Source organism: Neodiprion pinetum, chromosome 5 (assembly GCF_021155775.2).
Source record: "Neodiprion pinetum isolate iyNeoPine1 chromosome 5, iyNeoPine1.2, whole genome shotgun sequence".
NCBI lineage: Eukaryota > Metazoa > Arthropoda > Insecta > Hymenoptera > Diprionidae > Neodiprion > Neodiprion pinetum.
Window position 1 is genome coordinate 22195049 of NC_060236.1, and position 23128 is coordinate 22218176.

Sequence of the window (23128 nt, forward strand, 5' to 3'; positions counted from 1 at the left end):
TAACAATATTACTCTAACAATACAATTTATACTGAGAATGTAGCCGAAATATGTGTATTTTGAATCGGAAAATCCATCGTATTACCGGCACGGGTTAGAATTGAAATAAAAATCTAAAAAAATTAATAATAGATTTGGGGGGTAGCCCGAAAAAATTCAGCAACACCCTAAACAAGGACCACCCTGTTCCCTGTGGTACTCAAATATTTACATCTTTGGAGCTAAAAGCTTTTCAAGCTTTCTCGTAAATATTTTCTTTTTACTTGTCAGAATTAAAATTCATGTGATACTAATTTGAAAACTCCGCCTTTATATAATTACTTTTACCAGTTATGGTTTTTTTAATATTTGGTAGCAATATAACTCTGTTTCTCGTTCTACTACTTGACTTCAGAGATTCATTTTTCAGTGTAATTTTTATGTGTAGCAACTGAGATTTATTTTAGCTAGGTTCATCAGTAATTGAATGGGGCTAACGTACTAATGTTCATAGAAACAGAATGGTTTGAGAACGTGAGTATCTATAAATTTATAATTTATAATTGAGTGCACGCCGTAGGAGATCCTTCTTCTTTTTCTCCTGTACGACTATTCCTCCGAAGAGGATGTTCCAAAGGTAGACCTTTAGTAGAGACTGGACTCTGACACATGAAATCCTTTCACGGTGGTACTCGGTGACGAAGCGTCATAGACGTAACTAGACTAATCAGAGAACAACTTTAAACGGAAAGTCGGTTCCATCACACGTGAAACGATCATAAACGGTTATAGAATAACGGTCCAGACGTGCATGAGTGTTTGAAATATCGAATTGCTCCGGACAGATTTATATTTGTTAACAGAACAAATGCCTGTAACCTGGTCACCTAGCTAAAATCTGAAGGCTACACAACGTATATATTACATATACATATACGTACAGTTAATAGTATTTATGATTGATTGTGAGAGTTACAACAGGTAGAGACAATGTACTGCATCGCGAATATAATTTTTTTCAGCATTTTTCGTCGCGTAGTATATTTGAATTTAAGTTTGAATTAGATGTGGCTGATTGTGAGTATTATTCTCGACGTCATAGTCGTGATTTATCCAATGACGTCTCTACGGTCATGATTCATAACAGGGGGTGAACGACGAGTCGATGAATGTAGCAGCAGTTTGCTTTCATTATCAACCGAAGAGATCAGTGGAAAAATTGAACGAATCGACAGATTCACCGCAGTTTTATTAGGAACCCGTCTACTCGAATCCTACAGTCAATGATTGAAAGAAGGCGCGCAATGCGCGGCGGGAAATGCGCTTGGATCGGTAAAATGACCAGCAGGCGGCGCAAGCGAGCCACCGTCGTGTTAATTTAGAGCGCTGCGATGTGGTTACGCTGAAAATAGAAAGACAAGCGAGAGAAAAACGTTGAAACAAAGCGATAATAAATAAGCGGTGGGTAAAACTGGACCCCGCGAAGCACCGCAATCACGGTGGACTTGATGTATATCTGACGAAAACGGCCTGAATAGCGATTCCAGGATCGACGGGGCGTCGTTGAGCGGTTGCGTTTCTCCGTTGGAGTCGCGCTCGACGGGTGAGTAATTCGAAACCTCGTTGCGGCGGCTCAATGCCGAGTCTCTTTCTTCTCATTCTTCGCATTTCCTCGACACGACGGCGCTTCTGAATCACGATTTTGCCTCGCCTCCGAATCGGTTTTCGCGTCCCGCGTCCACAATCAGCATTCGACGAAACAAGATGGCCGTAACCAATCCTCGTTCTCCTCGTGCCGTCTGTTTATTTATACGTAGACGGCTCACCATCTCCTAATCGCGACATACTGCCCGCAAATTCCCGGCTCGATTCCACAAGCAGAAACCAAATCCCGCCTCTCTGCTAGACCCTGAAAACCTCGCCCCCCCCCCCCCCCCCCCCCCTTTGCCCGCCATGTTTTGTAAACAATTTACAAACAAATACCAAACAAAGGGTACACGAACACTTAGGAAACCTCTTATCAGGGCTTTCACGTCTGGGCGCTGAAACTGATTGGGCGCATGGTTTTCTAATCAAACAATCATCCCTTCCGTTTCAGCGAACAACAGAGCAAAAACGAGCGCGAGTTCTCGAATCGCGTCGATAAGATAGACGCAAGATGTCCAGCTCGTTCATACTTGAATCGAAGGAAAAATCAAAGAAAGATGACACACTTGTAATTGTTGTCAACGACGACGGAACCATTTCCGTCGATCATGAAACACTGCAGAACATAATAAGTAAGTCGTTAACTTTACATCGTATACAACATTTTCAGGATAATTTATGAAATTGTTCAATTTGTCCTCCGCATCTCAACAACTTTCTCTTTATTGGTGTCTTTCAGTTAATCAATCCAATGCGAATGTGAGCGTTGTGCGGCTAGGTCAAGGAGAAGCGGATGCTGAAAATGGTGACATCACATTGACCGTCGATCCACCAGCTTATGCACCACCCGAAGGAGCTGCCTCAGGCACTACGCCTGGGTGTACCGACACTGGAGTTGGTGGGCTGGTTGATCCCTTCATGGAGATGGATCCCGAGCAGCTGGAAAGGCTCGAAACCGCATTGCAGAGTGAAGAGGCCAAGCAAATATTAGGAGAAAACGTAACAGCCATGCTCGGTAAGTTTGCGTCGATTCTTATTTTCTCCTAACGCCTTATGAGATTGCACATTTTCGACCTGAATACCGCAACTCCTTACTCAGAAATTGAAACACTTATGCAATGAGACGAAGAACTGCTTTTCTTCAGCACCATCAGGTCTATAAGTATATGAATTTTGATAGTTCGTAGTGCTTCATTTAAAGAGCTGTTTACAAACTAAGATGACAATTGCCTTGTCGACTTTCATTTTGTCAAATCCTCATTCATTTGCCATGAATTGTGAAAATGAAAAGAGTAACAAAAACTTGTTTATACTAAATCAGACTAAAAACAACTAGAAATCTGAACTTTTATCCAAAGATTCTATCATCGCTTAGCACAAATGATTTCCCACTTATTTGCCTCAAATTGTATAACAAAAAGTGTATATTGTTTGTTCTTTTTTGCATGCAACATTGTGTCTTGTACAGACATGTTGTCCGTAGAAGAAGAGCAGAATTCACTGAAGTACAGTATACAGCTGGATCACTGTTACACCAGCCGAAAGTCACCCTCAGATCCAAAACCTAGTGATCCATTACCTATTGCAGAATCGCCCGAAATTAATGATGCTCCGTACACCTTGTCCTCTTCCTCCTCGTCCTCGATCCCTGCGTCGATTCCTCCACCCATCTCCCTTTCCTCTCCTACGCTAAGCGGTTCTCAAGCCTTGTCAGCAGCAGTGGGGAAATCGAAACTAACCAGACCTGTGAGTAGAGATTATATTTTATCGAATCTGTCTTGTCAAGAAATTGAAGATGATCAAGTTTGATTAGCGATTGCAACTTTTTTTCAATTGATTGACTTTGTAAACAGGTTAGGGGTCCAGGCAGGCCTCGGCGAGATGGAAGACCATTAGGACCGACTCCACAGACCCCGAAAGGAATTGGTAGCGGCACGGCTCGAAACACGATCAGCGTTCTCCAGCAGGGAGTGAATAAAGGTGCCCTAGTGCCGCTCATTAAGCCTCTGAATATGAACGATGTCCGCAGTAAGAGTTCACGTGATTGATTTTTGTTTGTTTATTGATCTTTTGCTTATTCGAATTTTGGCACTCCTCTTCATCGTTCATCACCCAGCCTATCATCCACCAAATGCATCATCACAAACCTTTTTCTCATCGACGATGAACAGCGAATTCCCACCTTTCAAATTCCGCTACATTACACTCCTATTTTTAATGATTCAGTCACTGCTGCGGCGATGCCGGAAGCTGCGGATGATGTTCTGCCGTCCTCATCTTCAGAATCTTCGGAATCCGAACCACCGTCTGACGATGACTCGGATTTTGGGCCTCGGGGACCACGCAGAGGTGGTGTCAGGGCTCGAGGAGGTCGCAAGGGTCTTACCACTAGAGGTGGAAGCCTTGCCGCAACTAGACGCAGAGGTAGCAACAAGCTCATGGATATGGAACAGGTGCGGAGGCTTGATATGGAGATGGCGGCGGCTGTTGATGCGATGAAGAGTCCTGAGAAGGAGGACAAAGTCGGTGAGTTTCGCCGCTTTATCAATATAAGGACAAAGTGTTGAATAGTAAAAAGCAGGTAAACTTTGGGGCTTTATATTTCAAAGACTGGTAATTCAAGTCGATTGGGGTATCTTTGTCCGAAATATGTAGGTCCAAATTCGTTGACATATCTTTTTTTTTTTTATATCAAAATCGATTGAAAGAAGCACTGTTATTGAGAATAATGCATCACCCATTTGGCCTGATCAAAAATTTTGCGGTGCCCACGATATCTTGAAAACGGCTCGACCAATTTACTTCAAATTTGTAAACAGAATTCTTGAATAGTTTATCCTCTGTGTGACAAACGCAATTTTTCTTCAATTGCACTTTTTTTTAATGAGTCAATAAAAGAAGCTGTAGATTTTAGCTGAAAAATCCGGTTTCATTTTCAAATGCTCACCATGTTTAAATAAAAAATTTCCAATCGAGACGAAGGGGATAGATTATCTATGAATACTGTCTCTCAGTTTGAAGTAAATCGGTCTAGCCATTTTCAAGATATTGTGGAGACAGTAAAAGATTCATCGCGGGAAAAGTGTTTGACGAAATTGTCCATAACAATACTTCCAGGCAATTTATTGCAGTATAAAAAAAAATGAACAAAGTTGGATTTACATACTTTTGAGTAAAACAAACCTCAATTGGATCCTATAATCGGTTGACGATTCAATAATTCCCAAAGTTCACACACATTTTCATCCTATATACCCTTATTAAAGCATCGCATCCGATTGAAATTCGTCAACATGAATCGATAGCTTGAAATCATTAACTAAAGTGCCATAAAAATTTTATTACAAGATATTAAGTAACGTTTCATCTCATTTTCCATAGAGGAAAAATTGCTGAGCCCCGGCAAGCCGAAAAAGGGTATAAAAACGATGGGAGCGAAGAAGAAGGAGGAGCCACCGGTTCCTCTCATTGCAACCCCTCAGCCTGCCGCAGCAGAGGTGGAGCCTACAGCGTCAGAGAAACAGCTCGTTACAACAAATCAAGTGAAAGCAAATTTAATAAACGCGAATACAATAAAGGGCGACATGATACTGACGAAGCCGGGCCAAATGCGGAACAATCAGAAGGTGATATTCGTACAAAAACAGGTCATGATGAAGGCGAGCGAGCTGAAGAACCTCGGCATGAGGAAGTCCCTAGTCGTATCGAAACCAGCGGCCAATCTCCTTAGCCAAGTCAACTCCAAACTGCCTCTTGGCAAAGAGATGAAAACACCACAGCAGCTCGTCACCAAGGTCGCTGCCCCCACAGCTCCAACAGCCACAACCATCCAGAGCAAGGTCAGTGTCCAGCCTGTACAACCCATGCAACAACAGCCGCAACTGTCGACGCTGCAGACACAACAGATCCCACAACTGACACAGCAGCAGCAACAAACAGTGCAAAAAATCACTGTTGTGCAAAACACAGCGTCTGTTGCCAAGGTCAAGACGCCTGAGGCCAAGAAGGAGAAGAAAAAACTCGAGGTTCTTGCAGACGTCGCGCCAAAAGTGGAGGCAGAGCCTGTCAAACTTCCAGAACCGAAAACACCCGACGGTTTGTAGTTATTCCTAGGTTTTTTGCACTTAATTGTTCAGGGATTTTCATGTAATCGTATTATACAGGTCTTGGAAGTTTCCTAAATTCTCTAAAATCGCGTATTCCGTTCTAAAAGAATTTTAAACTACTACAAAACTTTGATATATCGTATTTAGACATGAAAATGTTCTCGTATTCATTTCTTGAATATTCCTGGTATATTTTTGTTATTCAGGCTTAGGAAGTGTCCTAAATTATCTGAAATTGCATATTCTACTCCAACAAAGCTCTAAAACCCATCGAAAAGCATTGGATTTATCACTCCAAGTTCAAAAATCCACCCACTCACTTTCCCGCTTTGGCTTTTTTTTTCTGAGCAGCTAAAAAACACCAAAAACGGGAGCACAGAAAGTCGCCTTCACATTTTGTGGACGCTTTGGGTCCGGCGCTGTTCTCGACTCCAGACATAATTCGGCGGGTCGGCTCAGGTGGGGAGCCAAAAACTCCTGAAGCCATTGCTACAATGAGTTCCATGCAAAAGACTGCACCTGCAACTGCAATTGTCGTCTCTGCGAGTTCAGGAACGTCCACAAACCTGACAGTTGCAGCTTCTACCGTCCATTCAATTCCAGCGAGCTCAACAGCGATGATTTCGACACCGGCTAATGCGACTGAGGCGGATAAGATGGAGCAGAGTAACGAAGAAGACAATCAAATGAAATTGCTAAGCGAAAACCAGGCCGATGCAACTCCTCGAGAGGATGAGAAAACTGAGGTCAAAGCTCCGCTCGTCGAAGATCTTCAGCCTTCTTTGGACACCGGTGAGAGCACGGCAAACTGATTTTCATTTTTCCCATTATGTAAATTCTACTGTCAGCTCATTTTGGTTTTCTAACGCAATTCTTTAAACAGTATTAATTATTTGATAATCACGTTCATCAATTCTTGATTCCTTTACTTTGCATTTCGCGTGAGTAACAAATCTTCTCTCTATCTAATGCTCTCTAATCTTTTTACAGTACTGCAAATTTCACTTCACACTAAAATGACATTGTTTTCTGCATGATCACTGCTGTGCATAATTAGGTGTGGTACTAGGGGGAATTTTTATTTCTCTGTTCGTTTTTTTTTTATTCACCATAATGAAAAATAAAGTTACCAAATTAAAAGGAAAATTCCTGTAAGACTGTTTTTGTTGTGGTTATTATTACCGTTATCGTCGTTATTGTTTCATTAGCTTCGCACACAGCTCGGAATACCGAAGTATCGTCAGCATCCGTAGAACAGCATCACCTTGTTCCCAAAACAATTGTATCCAAATCCAGTAAGTGTTGGTATTCTTTTTTCTTTCTCTTTCATCTTATATTTCTTTTATTTTTATCATTTTTGTTTAATCATCTGATCTTTGTTCTTCCTTGACTCGCCATGTATTTACTTACTCGTTATTTTGTGTATATAATTTTAAAATCACTTGATGAAGCACTGCATTTTTTCTTAACGTCCTCTACAGTTATTCTTTTGCGGTTTTTTTTTTTTTTCAACTAATTTCAGGTGGAATCGAAGGTGAAGAACATTTGCTGGCAACACTTGAAATGGAGGCAAGTAAACACGAAGAGGAATTATTGGCAGAGGCTCTGCTTCTTCAGGAAGCGTTAGGAGTTGATTTGGCAGATCACGTAAGTCTGAAGTAAAACAAACTAATTTAATAAGAATATGATCATTCAATTTCTTCTCTAATCGTGAAGATAGTTATTAAAGAAGAACCTCCAAAATTCCTTTCATCGGGATCAATGAGTCATAACTCAGTACCAAATCAAAAAACCAGTTTCCGTGCTCTAAAACGCAATTTATTTGTACCAATTTATTTCTTAGTTTTTTTTCTATACTCTCATTATTGTCATTATTACTAACCTACCTTTCTTGCTTTATTAATTTTCTTTCGTATTTCTGAAGGCGACTCTGGTCGATCAGGCTTTGCCGGTGACAGAGGGGCTTTTACCGACAACAGCATCGTTTGTTCCACTGTCAGAAACGACCAGTGGAGAACAGCAGGAGCAGAATCGACACCAAACAGCATCGCCTGTCAGATCTGGTACTTCTTCTCCAGCAGGCGCAACGCGACCTGCCATATTATCGAGCGACGTAACAAGCAACAAGAACAAAATTGTCCGTGATGACAAAGAGCCTGTTCAAATCGTTCGCGGAGGTCGCGTTATTACTTTACCACCGATTGAGGCCCCTGCCACCAGAAGCAAGCGACTTCAGGCGAAGAGCGAAAACGTTATTGCGGCAGCTACACCAACACCTATGCAGAAGAAAGTCGAAGCTGTAAAGAAAAGCGAGAAGACAATGTGAGTGGCTTAAAAGCTCCTTTTTTCAATGTATCGAGGATTTTGATAAGTTGAATTACTTGGATCGTCACGTTCTTTGATTCATTATCTTTTCCAGCGAATTTTTGTGATTTATTCTTTACTATTTCATCAAATTTTTGTTATTTATTGTTCTCTTTTTCAACAAGTTTTCAACCAATTTCTGGTTTTCCATCAAATTTTCTAATTACGTCGACAAATTTTTCTTATTCACCTTTCGCTTTTCTAGCAAATTTTCTCTTCCGCCTCAAGAAGTGCCTTTCCAGCAGAGTAGAGACGAGGTCGAGTCTGAAATGGACGAGGATGACGAAGACAACGAGAATTCGGACTCTGAAGACGACCCCGACAGGCTTTGGTGCATCTGTAAGAGACCGCACAACAATCGTTTCATGATATGCTGCGACGTCTGTGAGGATTGGTTCCATGGAAAATGCGTTCACGTCAGCAAGGCAATGGGTAAGATTTGAATGTACCGAACTTCTTTGCAAAACAAGTTCAATTCACCTATCGAAAGTGACCAGAACTTTAAACCTGGAAACCAGTCCACGTTCGCAAAGTTATTTCGAGCTTGTCTTTCAGGTCAACAAATGGAGGAAAAGGGCATTGAATGGGTCTGTCCCAACTGTGCAAAGAAAAAGTCTGATGATACCAAGGAGATGCTTTCCGAGCAATCGCCTAAGGGGCGAAAGAACTCCTCAGATTTGACAGTAGCTACCTCGCCTGCAGATCTTCCACAGAGTGTCTCGTCCCCCGTCCACGCAGCTACGGCTTCATTGACGAGCTCCGCGAGTTCGCTGGCCTGCATCGGTGCCTCGACGGTCATCCCAAATGCCAACATCTCCGGAGTGACACAGTGTGTTGTCTGCAAGAAGGAGGCCAGGAACTCTAGCATTTACTGTTCGGATGCCTGCATTTTGACACATGCGCAGGAATCTTTGACAAAGGACAAACCGCCTCAGACTGCTTTGCCGCATCCCAAATCTGCAGTTAAGTCAATGACACAAGAAAATATCAGGAGCAAACCTGACGCAAGGGTCATCGTCTTCGAAAGGAGATCTGGGAAGGTTTTGACTGGTAAGAGATGATGTGACTATATGAAAATCGCAAGAAGTTCAGTACACTAAATTGGTGGTGTCGTCTTCTGTTAATTGGTCAAAACTGAAAGACAATTTTGGTTTTAATCAACGCATATCTTCTTAGCTCAGAACTGACTAAATTTTCAACTTGAAAGATCTAGTAGTTTTTGAGTCATTCGAATACCAAAGTAAAAAAGTCTAAACTTTGCATATGATGTTTTATTAGCTCAAACGGGAAGTTCTTAGGCTGGTCCATCAAGAGCAGCCTGATTAATCACGTTTTTCACGTAATGCCCGAAGCTTTATTTTAGGATATTTTATCAATTGTATCTGTAATGGAATGAAATTGTTCAACTTGTCCTCACATGCTTCTATCTTTTATTTTCTGTGTATGAAAGGCGCGGATGCACCGACGACATCGAACCTAAAGACGTGGCTCAAAGAGAATCCTACATACGAAGTGGTGCGACCTAATAATCTGAACGCGCTTCAAATTGGTGGAAAGACAGTGACGGCTATATCAACGCCTGGACTGAGTGGAAAAATTGTGAGTATTCAATTCGTCTGACGATGATTCGCTGATACTCAAATCTAAACCTTGCCATCGCCAAAGCAGGTCTATTTTCAGGCATAATACATTTTTTTTTTTTTGGATTCGCTCAAAGTTGAAACGCTAAACCTAAAACTGATCACTGGTCAATAAATCTTTCAGACGAAAATGAACCAGCATCTATTAACTAAGGGTCAAGTTCAAGGTCAGGCGAAGATGGTTTATGCGAAGGTGGCAGGTTCGAAGCAGACGGTCCTCACGGCAAGCAACAGTAAAAAAGTGACAATAGTATCGAGCGGAGGGAACTCGCAGCTTTCTAGTCCGTCGGCGCAGTCGAAGCCACAGGTTGTTCAGGCTCGACAGACGCTGCTGACACAGACGTTGAGAAATCCGACACAGATAGCTTCGAAGCAAGTTTCGTCACCGAAGCAAATAGGTCAGCAGCAGCAACCGATCAAAAGTCAGGCAACTACGACGTCAACGGCGAAGCAGCCTGCAGTAAAAAAAGCAGAGGCCAAGGCATCGACTTCATCTCAGCAGCAGCCGAAGCTCCAAGCAACAGTGGTGAAGCGACCAGAGACTGAGCCGATCAGACTGAACATCAGGAAGACGCTGGCAGAGCTATTATCGAGCAGGATAAAGGAGACGGAGGACTTGCGACTCGCCGAAGATGAAATAACAGAACTGGCACTGAATATCGAGCTTGAGATGTATAAATTCTTCCGGGACACGGGCGCCAAGTACAAGGCGAAGTACCGCAGTCTCGTCTTCAACATCAAAGACACCAAGAACCTGACACTCTTCAGGAAGATCGCAAATCGATCGCTGGCGCCTGATGCAGTGGTGCGACTCAGTCCTGACGAGATGGCGAGTCAGGAGCTCGCCGAGTGGAGAGAAAAGGAGACGAAGCACCAGCTTGAGATGATTAAGAAAAACGAACTCGATCTGATGGCGCAAGCCAAGTCCATCGTCGTCAAGACGCACAAGGGCGAGCTGATCATAGAGAATGATGGAGGCGTTGAGCGCGTAGATCCGAAGACGCCGGTCCAGGACATTGTAACCGCACTGAACAGTGGAGATGGTATTACTTCATCAACAGCCAGTGACGAGGAGAAAGCAAAAGAGGGTGAAGGCAAGTCAAAGGTGAAGCATGAGGCAAAGAAGGCAACGTCGCATGTTGGGGAGAAGAAAAAGGAAAAGGAGAGGGAGAAGGGGAAACACGAGAGGAGTCGCAGTCGAGGTAGACGACATCGCAGTAGGGATTCGGACAGTAGGAGCAAGACGAGGGAGAAGAGCAAGGAACGAGATAGAAGGTCCACAAGACCCAAGGATGCCAAAAGAGACAAGGAACGTGAAAAGGAGAAGGAAAGAGAAAGGGAAAGGGACAGAGACAGAGAACGTGACAAGGAGAGGGAGCGGGAGAAAATTAAGGAGAAAGACAAGGACAAGCACAAGAAAAGTCGCAGAAGCAGCAGTACTAGAAATCGAAGCAGAGGGAGACACAGGTACTTATATTGTTGTACTTTCGTATTATTCCACTGTTTTGTTTAATGCAAGGTAGGCAAGTCGGGTGATGGGATTTTTATTTTCTTCGAAACTCGTATAACGCGATGGTTGTCACTCGAACATTGGTTTTTGAAAGTTGTATGGCATAGTCCTCCGTGAATCTTGAGATAATTGATATTCTTATTATTTTTAAATAATCTTCGCTTGAAGAATTGTGTTTTGTTTTTCGTTTTTTTATTGTGATTGCACTGGAACAGGTATTTTTTTGTTCATTGGTCAATTCAATACTGCCACTTGTTGATTACAATCAAAATCAGGATGCAATATTGTAAAATCAAATATTCAACGAGCTTGCAAGAATTCAAAGCGCTGTAAGAACAGGAATATCATATGACCAGAATTTGAAAGTGCAGCTGAACTTTGTTGAGTGGAATTCAATTAAAACAACATTCCGTTAGAACGGAAAATTGAAAAGAAAACCATAATTTCACTAGCAATAACACAAGAATTTGTGACTTTAAAGAGATCCCAGTACTAGACCATTTCTACAATGAAAAAGTATCATCGCTTGAACAATTTTGATACACAAGTCCTCATTTTGATCGTAAGTGAATTCTCTAAAAATCAGCAAAGTTTTCTATTTGGCTTCATAGTCGACCAGAAAAACATTGTTAGTGAGATCTTCAGAAATGTCAAATAGCAAATCAATACCTTGATAAAAATATTCCACCGATATCTTATTTCACCGTTGTTGTTGTTACTATCTAAAATCTAATTTTACAGATTTGTAGAGATTTCAGTTACGAACAAATTAGTCCCAGTTCATTAAAATCGTTCAAACCATGCGGTTTTCCATTGTCGAAATGATTCGATAAGTGTATTCTTCAAAGTCATCAATTTTGTGCTATTATTCTACTAAACTACTAACTAAATTCAAGTAGATCAACTTTAGTCGCACTTTCAAACCTTCGTTATATTATATTTATATCGTTACAGCTGCTCGACTAGACTACGTGTTTGATACAGCTCTGAATCGAGTTTCCACTTCTTTAGCATACTACGAAAAAAAAACTGAAAAACTTTCTTTTAGGGACTACAACTCGAAGGACAGTGTAACAAAGAAGGAGGATGATCGAAAAAAGGAGGAGTTAGAGTCTCGAAAGGAGCCAAGTCCAGTGGCGCAAGAAAAAACAGTGCCAATTGAGGACAGACTGTGGCGTCACATAGAAGATGAAACGACAACGAACAACACAATGGACGGCAACGAGTCTGATGTTTCGGATCGAGAGCCAAGCTCGACGGTGACGATAAAAACGCCAGACTTCAACGAGGAGTTGGAAAGGGAAAAGGACGAAGAAGAGACAATGCAAGCTGCGGAGTCGAAGATTGAGGAACAACAGCGGCGGGCTGAAACCCGAGATCCTGAACCCATCCTGCAGACTGTCTGGCGAGGCTTCGTCAACATGGTTGATGTTGCCAAGTTCTTCATCACTGCTCAGGAAGTCAGCGGACAAGCACGCGACCTTACCGAGGATTTGCCTGACACCGTTGACGTCGTCGGTCGCATCAGTCACGAGACGGTTTGTAGCGATGATACATATATGGTTCTGTTTTATTACATTGACCAGGGTGTCTATTGCCTGAGAGAATCTGAAAACCATGGAATACTTGAGGAATTTTGTTTTTATATTCGTGGATAAATGGCTTGAGCATCGTTTAAATTGAAAGTTAAGAAAAGGGGAAACATCGTTTGAAAAATCTAAAGCTGCGTTATTGGTGCCAATGTACACGAACGAAACAACATCCTTACTGTGTAATAGAAATGAATTTGAAAGACTTCGAATGACAGATGCTGAGGTATCAACAATTTGAGATAAGGTGCTACAGCTAGAACGTTCGAAATACTTAAACGCTCAGATATTTTTGATACCATTCTAGTATTTTCAGATGCATATTGCTTACTAAACAGATCCTTACAAATTGCTCGTAAAATATTCATGAAATCTTACATTCTAGTGTAATTTTAACTGTTGATGAACATGGTGCCCTACTTACACAAATCTATTTTTATCTACTGTGGGGGACAGCTATTTGTTTATTTATTTATTTATTTTCCAGGTAGTACAAATTTGAACATAAGATAATAATCAATATTTATACCCTATAGAGGTGCAAAACACCTGTACATAGGACCAGCGTGGGAAAGAGATTTTCACAAAATTAGGTTACTACATAATAGATGAAATTAAAATGGAGAATAAAGATAAAAGAAGAAATAAAAGGTTTAATAGATTTAGGTGGTAAAATAATTACTTCAGTTCGACTAGACAGTTTCTCAACTTCCTTTTTGTAGTATTTTTTTGTGGTTCCAGGATTTAAGATTATAATCCAATTTATTGAAGTACATCATAGCAGTCATGAGACTGCTTCTATAATGGACTTCCTTTTTGATGTTAGGGAGGAGTAGTGTTTTGTATCTAGTGTTAGAGCTATAGATATCAAGGTTAGATTTTAAAACTTGTATAATAATGTAATGGTGATTGTAAAATATAGGAATCTTTGAAACACACGGATCTTTTAACATTATGGTTGCTCAGCACTATTTTTAGGAGCTTATCCTGCAGTTTTTGGAAAGGTCCTATAACGTTTGCATAAGCTCCGCCCTAGGTAACGTATGCCATACAAAGCCACGCTATGGAATAGCGCATAATAAATTGTTAGCCTAGTTTTAGGGTCAAGTATTTTCACTAGTTTATGAAAGATAAATAGAAGATCTCTAGTTTTCATTATGATTGAATTGATATGATACTCCCATCTTAGATGACAGTTAATTAATGATTATACCTAGATATGCAAATGATGCAGATCTATTTACAGGCAAATTATCTATCTCAATTTCGATGTTACAAGGGACACTGTCTCTATATATTCCAAAAGTCATAAAAACTGTTTTGCTAATGTTCAACGAGATTACATTATTAGGTAACCAGATTGCCGACTTCATTCGATTGGAAGAAAGCAAATTTTTTACTTCCTCCCATGTGTTATCTGAGGATATTACGACGGTATCATCGGCATAGGCCACTACGTTAGTACTCGGAATAATTTGTAAAATATCACTTATGTAGATAATAAATAATAAAGGACCAAGTATAGTTCCTTGAGGGACCCCAGTTGTTACCATGCTGACATTACTTGGTATATCATTTGTTCTGACGATTTGCTCGCGATTAGTTAGGTAACTTGAATGAGGCTATTGGCAGTTCCTCTGATTCAAGTTTTGCAACAAATATTTGATGATTAATCGTATCAAATGCTTTTGCCAAGTCCAGGAAAGCAGCTATTGTGGGTTTAGAATCGTTAATGTTTGTGTAAATTGTGCCTATTAGTTGTGCTATCGCATTTTTAGTTCCGATATTTTTCCTGAAGCCTAATTTATTTATTTAATTATTTATTTATTTATTTATTTATTTACTCATAAATTTTACGGACTCTAAATTCCTTTTACATATGAAATTAGAATAGCATGCGTAGGTAGACTAGCTAATGAATGTATAAGAAAAATCCATACAAAAATAACAAAAATATAATAGATGTTGAGAACCAAGTTATTGAGTTTATGATACTTTTAGATTAATTTTATATATTTCAACTAAGTGTGTTATAATATTAGCAGATACTATTATATGAATTAATATACATTATTTGTAAAATTTTGTTCAAAATGTTCTCTAGAAATCTCAATACTAAACAAAATGAGCCCAAAAACTTTATAATTGTATAAAAACCATCAAAGCTTAAGCATTTTGAATTTTCTAATTGTAAAACCTTTTTCTGAAACTGTTGACACCTTAGCTTATGGTGATCAAAATTTGCTCAGAATCACTCATGTGACTTAATAGAGACGTTGCTTCATTCGTGTTCCTCAACATTTACACAATTCAAACTGAGGTTTTTTCTTTCTAAATCTTTTTGATACGTCTTTAATCACTCTGTTCGAATTGATATATCAATTGTTTTACAATCTTTGCAATGGTCGATTCGTTCAACTACTGTCTCCTCAGGTCTGGGACTACATATCGAAGATGAAACGAACGGGTTCAAAGGAGATCCTCGTGATCCGACTGACGGCGGCAAACGATGAGGAGAAAATCCCTTACATAACTCTCTACAGCTACCTGAACAGCCGGAGCCGTCTCGGCGTTGTCGGCAATGTGTCAAAGAACATCAAGGACTTCTACATAATGCCTTTCTCGAGCCAGAGTGTCGTTCCGCGGGTTTTGTTACCGCTGGATGGTCCGGGTTTTGAGGAGAACCGGCCGCATCTTTTGCTTGGTATAATCGTGCGGAACAAGCGGAAACGGACGATGACTCCGATGAGCGGCATTGTGCCGCCGAAAATGATCCGCAAGGAAACTGAAATCGGGCGCAGCTACACACCGCCGATCCTTGATCCGCCAGAAACCGCCGTTTCAACACCTCCTTCTACCGCTTCGCCAACAATTCTACTCACACAGCCCGCCTCCGGCTCACTCGGCGACAAGCAGGGATGGTAAATAGGCGCTTTGATCTCTACGACTCGTTTTTTCAGTTCGAATTCGCTTCTTGTCAGCTTTTTTCGCCAAATAGTCACTTTGGCCAAGTTTCAATCGAAAGGAAGATAAATTTCCTATTTATATCCTATTTCGTATTTCCTACACCTGGTAAATACCTAGTCACTTTTCTCGCTATACCTCACTTATTCAGATCCAAGTCGTTTTTCATCACAATTATAATTCAAACAAAGATAAATTTTTTGTTTACACACAGTCTTATATTTATAATTTGTGTTTTGAATCAAGAGACAATAGACTACTCATTTTATGATTTCTCGGTATTATATGTTTAAGTATTGTCTTGGGCATTTGATCGATCTCAGCAATAACAGAAGTATTGTAACTAGGTTGAAGTATAACGCAATCTGTAGTTATTTCTATTCTTGCATAATCTTAATACTCATACTTTTTTAAAACTTATTTATTCAATCATTCAAAATCCAAACCAAGTAATCCCAAAATAATATGCACGTTATATTACTATATAAATATGATAACTGAAAATAAATGCATTCGTTTTTTTGTAAACGAATCAAGGTGCTTTTTAGGGAAAATAAACTTGAATTATACAAATCCAACCAATCTGAATGAGAAGTGCGTGATGAGCTTTGATGTATTGAGTGACAAAAATCACTCCTAAAAAGAGACTAAAAATACAAATCGTATTTAACGCACTGTTTGAAATACTAAAATTGAATCTGTACAGAAATAGCAGTTTTCTTGAAAAACAAAATTGTCATCCATGTAGGAAATATATGAACAATGCGCTTCTTTAAGCTTCTTTATCATTGACCACTGATCAGTCAATAACGAAACAAGAAAAAGAAATTTTTCACTGTAATTGAAGAGCTAAAATACTATTCAGTCGAGTCACTTCATTGTAACTTTTCAGTAATTCAATGCTCAGTTTTGTTTACGAGAAAAACCTCACTCTTCTTTCTATTTTTAAAGGTCCTCGCCGTTGCCAGCTCTGGACAAGCAGAACGTTGTGACGCAGCTCACTCTGGAAACCCTGAACAAGGCCCATGTCGGAATGTCCCGAACTTCGAAAGTAGACAGTGCAAAGATGGCGAAAATCGTCCCGGAGCTCTCCGCCAAAATTCAGCTCGCCGACGACATTCCTGATCCTGATGACGGTGATGAGCCTTACAGTCCTGGCCAGATGGATGAGGACATCGATCAGGATGACGATTCCGGACGGTTCGGAACCTCCGTCTCTGCTTTGGATGACATTGCCAAATCTCATCAGCGCAGCGTCGCTCTGTCCAATGATTTGGCCGCTGTTACTAGTCTACAGGCGCTCGCTGTGCCGTCCAAAAATTCCAACGAACTCCAGAGGAAGATGGATGAACTTAATAGACAGATCGAAGAACAGAAACAACAGATACAGAGTATCAGTTCGTCCTTTCTATGCGATGCTGCCGCGACTTTACCAGTAAGGATTATTATCGCTTTTTTGCAGACGTTCTTTTTTCGATTTTGTCCTAAAGCTTGTACCGATTAAGTTTTTGAACATTATCATCATTATATCGAGTTCATAGTTTTCATTAAATTCGAACATTCTGGAACTGAAAGTTTCGTTTAAACACAGCTTTTATTCCGTTTCTTCTGCGTTTCCGGAGTTGAAAACTTCCAATCTTTGTAATATTTCTGAAAATATCGCTTCGGCTTAAAAATGAATTGCTTGAAATTTCTAAAACAGTATCGATTTTCGACTGTACAAACTGTTTTTCATTCAAGTGTCCTGAATGAGCACGGTTTTCACGCTTTTTTTCATTGCATATTTTGAGGGTTCCATTCAAATTTAGCTATAAACTGTTCTTAAATTTTGAAAGTTGCGAGCCTTGTTTCCAGTTTTCGATTACCAAATAGCGATGCCACAGTGAAACTTAAACGCCTGTAGCTTTTGTATTTGTATTTTTGAGTGTCTGATGTGAAAATACAGAAAATCTATAACAAAAGTTGTATGTCATATTAAAAATTGTTTTCTTCAAGTAATTAATACAATTCTCTTGTTTTAGGGTCTCGGCCTCGATCCACCGTGTCTCAACGATTCGGAGGAGGCTTACAGTCCGACTGACACTCGATCGTTCACCCCGCCACCTCCGGGACTTTCCAAAATATCCCAACCGATCCTGGACAAGGTTTCGAACATAACGATTCCCGCTAACCTGCAGGAGATCTTGGCCAACGTCAAGCGGCAAGAGATAACCAAGGTCGATCCTTACCTGCCGTCGAAGCCAAGCGCAACTTTTCTGACCTCGGTGAACGCGGTGGCGTATCAAAAGCCTGAGAAATACGTGCCAAACGCATACAGCAAAGGCATGAATCAGATAAGTGGAATGGGACTCGGGACATCTTCTGGTGCATCGTTCTTCGAATCGCAGCTAGAGGAGCGTAAAAAGGAGAGCAAAAGCACTCTTGGTTCGCTCAGTGATCTCGACCTGATAAAAAAGGCCGAGGAGGAACTTGCGGCCGTTGCGGAGCTCGCGGCGGTTGCGGAAGCTGCGGCCGCGGCTGGGGCCTCAAATTCTAACTCCAGTCCCTCGTCGTCGTCGTCGATATCGTCGACATCTTCCTCCTCTTCATCGTCCTCCTTGTCCTCCTTGACCATGACAACGACCACGACGATGACGACAAAGCTTCAAGTCCCACCGCCTTCCTCGCAGCCTCAACCTCACATTCCCTTACCATCACCGATGAATCCCCACCAGCAGCAACGGAGCTCGACGACAAGTTTCAGCCCCGAAGCTTCGCCTCCGGCCTCGCTGAAACCGGATTCCGGCACCGCTTCTACCACTCCGAGGAAGAACCTGACCTTCGATCAGCCCAAGCCACCCGGCCTCGAGGACGAGGACTTTTCCCTCGGTTTCCCAGCAGTCACGCCGACGCCGATTAGCAGTACCGGATTATTCGTAGAAGAAGCCGTCGCGTCGAAAAGCAAAAGTGGGAAATTTTTGCCTAAAAGTGGCGTCGTTCTGAGCGTTAAACGCAAGGTCGGCGAAGAGGCGACGATATCGCGATCTGCTTCACCAGCTGCCTCGTCAAAGACCCCGAGGACTAAGTCCAGGTGGGGTCAAGGACCAGGCGATAAATAATCCATACATCGATCTAGCAACGGATTGTTCGCAGTGCGGTTATGAGCTGCTTGCATGCCCATTGTGTTATTTTTCCTTTACGTCGTTCACAATGAACGAACATTATCCAAGAATTTTTAATGCTACATCGGATGAACCGTGTTCGGGATATAAATTGGACACATCGATTCTGCGATAAATGGGTGGTGAATCTTTGACAATTTTCAAATACCGGTTATTTTTCTTACACACACACACACACGCGCGCGCGCACGTGATACTTTTTATTACTAATGTAGTGTTGTAATGATGATGATAATAATAATAATTATTATTATTATTATTATTATTCTCGTTATAATCATTATACTGATGTGATATAAAGTAATTACTTTTTTCTTTTTTTGCTTGTCTGTTTCCTTTTTTTATACGACCGTAAAGTCGCTCAGGATGTTTTTCACGATTTTTCTTTGTCTTCACTTTGCAGTTTTTCATTTTCCTTGTTTCACTTTCGTTTCTGTTGTACTTTTTCTCGGTTTTAACTCTGTGTGCGCACTGATTTCTCTCTCTTTACTTTAATCGGATTTACAAAATGAAGAAATAAATATTTCAACCCGATACGTGATTATTTGATACCTATCGCCGCAGAATTGTTACGGAAATAAATAAAAAAGCGAAAATGGTACAAAATCAAAAAAAACAATACTATTGATAATAACCATAACTATTAGCGATTGTATACAAATTACTAATAAATAGAAAAAGTTTGCGAAATGTAAAATGAAATCACTTGATGAAAATATGGAGAGTTAAACGCGGGGATGAAAATAAGTAAAAACGTGAAAAATATTGGAAAGCGAACTGGCGTCTTTTTTTGGTGTCAGGTTTTTGTTATCATTCTTGTAAATACCAAAGCTTAAAGACGAAGGTGAAAAGTGCGGCTATTGAGCTGCTTGCGAATTAATTAATCAATTAATTCAATAACCAACTTAATTGATTAGACAATTTCATTGTTTTATAATTTCATTCATTAAGTCGTTGACGATAGTTCGTTAAACTTATGATATAGCATACTAATGTAGGTGTATCTATAGATAGAGGTTCCAGATTAAAAAGAGCGAAAGGTGTGGTAACAAAAAAGAAAGTAAGAGTGTAGTAAACAAAACACGTGTGCTGTAAATATGATGACTAGAAGAGAAAAAAACTGATATCGAATATTATACATATACTATAAGTAATAAACGTTATAATAATAGTGATAACGGTGTAAAGTAACGATAAATTTTTTTTTCCTTTTTCTTGTCTACTTGTCGTTTTATTATTGTTTTACGCTATTTTATTATTATTATTATTAATATTTTTGCATACCAGTTTTCGTACATGATAAGTGATAAATAAAATACAAATAAATAGAAGGAAAGTAGAAGAAAAAGATTAAAAAAATGATGATAAAAATTATATCTGAAATAACGATAAATAAAATGGAGCGAATGGAAATGGATAAAAATATTACTCTTGTGGTAAACTCTAAGTATAAGGTATTTGAGACATGATTACCTTACAGACATTAACGGATACTTAGCTGGCTGCATATTACGACTCTTTCTTATCACTATAGAAAAACATGATAATTATAAGAATGTAAGTATGTATGTATGTATGTATGTATGTATGTATGTATGTATGTACGTACGCTATGTCAGTTGTGTGTAAATAATATCTAATGATAATAATTATAATGAAAATGTAAAATTGGTACGGATTGATAATATCACATTACTATACATATATCGATACGCGGGTATATTGCACTTTGAGTCAAGATAGAGAGGAAAAAATAAGTGGAGATTTTTTAAAATTTAGGTGTATCTATAATGTTATCATCTTCTTTATCGTGGCTGTACAAAGAAGATTTAGAATATGAAAATGAAATTGAGTATAAAAAATAAATGATTACAAAACGAAACTGTTGAACAAACAAAAATTTATATTGTAAACAAATCGGATGACACTTGATATATTTGAATATGCAAATGAAAGAGAAAACAAGAAAAAAAAACGACAACGAGACGTTGAAGAAAAAAAACAATTTTATGTAATTATATTGTTTAACGATTTTTTATTTCTTTTTTTTTTATTTCTTTTTAACTACCTTCACCCTACCGCCTGTTCCTTACACACAACTTTGTAGGTGTTTGATTATTATTACTATTATTATTCTTGTTTTTACTACCAGCTAAAGTGTGCTAAAAGCACCAGTGTGAATGCCAGTTACTAGTAAATGAAAAATTGATAGGTAAATACGTAACATAATTAAATATGAATATGATACTAAATTTACATGATGATACAAGAGAGTTTAGTATACAATATAGTGTATAGATATGTGGTATGGAGAAAATGTAATGAGCTATCATTAAAATGTACGAATATATGTATAAGTATTATATGAGAAATTTAATAAATGAGTAAGTCAAATTTCAATAAATGTTTTCAACAGAGGCATGGTCAGGAAGACGATTTTTAAATCTTATAACTCGTATCAATAAAACAACCATTATGATTACACACATGGTGGTTACCTTAGAAATTGGTAATCTATCATGTATGTATAGTGACATACATGTAATTATAAAAAAAGAAAATGGAAAATGCTAAAAAAAAAGAAAATTTTTATGAAAAAACGTTTGTCGCTAGACGTTTTTTCTATTCAAATTATACCAAACGTAATATCCTAGGTAGAGAATCTGTATCTCATAATTAATTTTTGTCGATTGATTATTATGAGTCTTTTACCGCGATTGCTCGACTTAGGAAGAAATTGATTGCAAACCTCCGATAAACGAGACGAATCAATGACGTGGTGATTTTCGATCGAACAATCTTTGCTTTTACCATGTTATTAATGAGGATGTGAATAAGAACAAGAGAGTGGAAAACGATACAGTTTAATTTTTAAATTCTGGTTAAACATAACTTAACGCAAGACGACACAACCTCTCCTATATAACATGTTTATTATATCTAATACCAAAATTCTCATCCAAAAGTTTACAGAAATTAAAATTTCAGGGTCTCCTGCTCTCTTGTGTCAGTTTTCTGCTTGATCAACATGGACATTTTACTATCGTACGAATGAACCAGCTTGGCGGTGGTCAGTGATGGTGCGGTACCAGAATAACAGATGCGAAGTAAGTGCTACTTCTATTGGCGGAACTAATTGGAACAAATTAGCGCAAGTGCAACAGAGGAAGATGGGCTCGCTCTTGTGCTCGGGCTTATAGGCCACCCAAGATGATGTTACGTGTAGTGTGTTGCCGTCAAAAAGCACGTTAAACGAAACACGCGATGCACACTTAGGTGATGTAGTTTGAAGAAGTTGAGCGGAAAATATTTGGTAAAACCGATCAGTAAAAGTGAAAAGGAGAGACACGATTAATAACGATTACGAATTTGATGTTATCTGATAATGGACTATTCTAATTAAATTCTAAATCTCATTTAACTGACGCCAAAAGTTTAGTTTATTGTGATACACGCTGGTATTAAGATTTGCACATACTAGGTCGACATAATTTTGCTAACGAAAAGGGTCGTGAATTGCAGTCTAGAAACAATTTGTAGATTTTAATCTTAGCTAACAAGGATACGATACTTGACTTACCACGATAAAACTATTATTTCGATGTGTAAAGCAAAACTATCAGACATACATCCTGTTGCAGGTCAAACTTAAACAGTGTGATCTATTTGTACAATTACAGATTTGTATCAAATGATCATACAAACATATTATGGATTCATCATAAAGTACACTACACGAATAGAATATGAGTTTATTTACTACACGATTACAGTATACTATATAATGCTATCCATCGACACCAAGAAAATATGTAGTAATTAAGGAAATACGAAATAAACTGTGATGAACCAGACTCAAATAATCCCTTTTTATTCTCAAAATTATTACCGATTAAGAAAAACGAATAAATTGGGAACTGAATAAGACGTATCCACGTATTTTCTAAGGTACAACTATTGCGTTAAGTCTCAGGTCAGCAGACAGGAAGAAGAATTTTCTCGCTATCGTCCTAACACTTGGCATACTGTCACGTGTCTTCAGATACCTTTCGGAAGCAGATCAGGCGTGATGCGCTAACTTTGAGCCTGCTCTTAAGTTTTTAGGCTATTAAGCAAATAGTCCAGTCCAATCGTGCTTAGAATGGGGGTAATCGCGCATTTTTAGTAG

General features: G+C 39.3%; 1 protein-coding gene across 3 annotated transcripts; it reads left to right on the forward strand.

Annotated features, from left to right (window-relative positions):
* The first annotated feature begins 1298 nt into the window (after window positions 1-1298).
* pps (protein partner of snf) lies at window positions 1299-21377 on the forward strand. 3 transcript variants are annotated; one of them, XM_046625785.1, is made up of 19 exons: window positions 1299-1582; window positions 2078-2258; window positions 2366-2641; window positions 3095-3372; window positions 3480-3654; window positions 3853-4152; window positions 5008-5721; window positions 6084-6524; window positions 6941-7027; window positions 7255-7379; window positions 7657-8054; window positions 8302-8528; window positions 8652-9146; window positions 9547-9695; window positions 9861-11203; window positions 12295-12784; window positions 15269-15756; window positions 16751-17234; window positions 17821-21377. In XM_046625785.1, exons 2-19 carry the CDS (start codon window positions 2138-2140, stop codon window positions 18895-18897), a joined length of 7668 nt encoding a protein of 2555 aa, XP_046481741.1. In that variant the 5' UTR covers window positions 1299-1582; window positions 2078-2137; the 3' UTR covers window positions 18898-21377. The 3 variants fall into 3 exon arrangements, with proteins under 3 accessions (XP_046481741.1, XP_046481742.1, XP_046481743.1); XM_046625786.1 differs by having other exon boundaries at window positions 3480-3606; XM_046625787.1 differs by lacking the exon at window positions 6941-7027.
* The last annotated feature ends 1751 nt before the right edge of the window (window positions 21378-23128 follow it).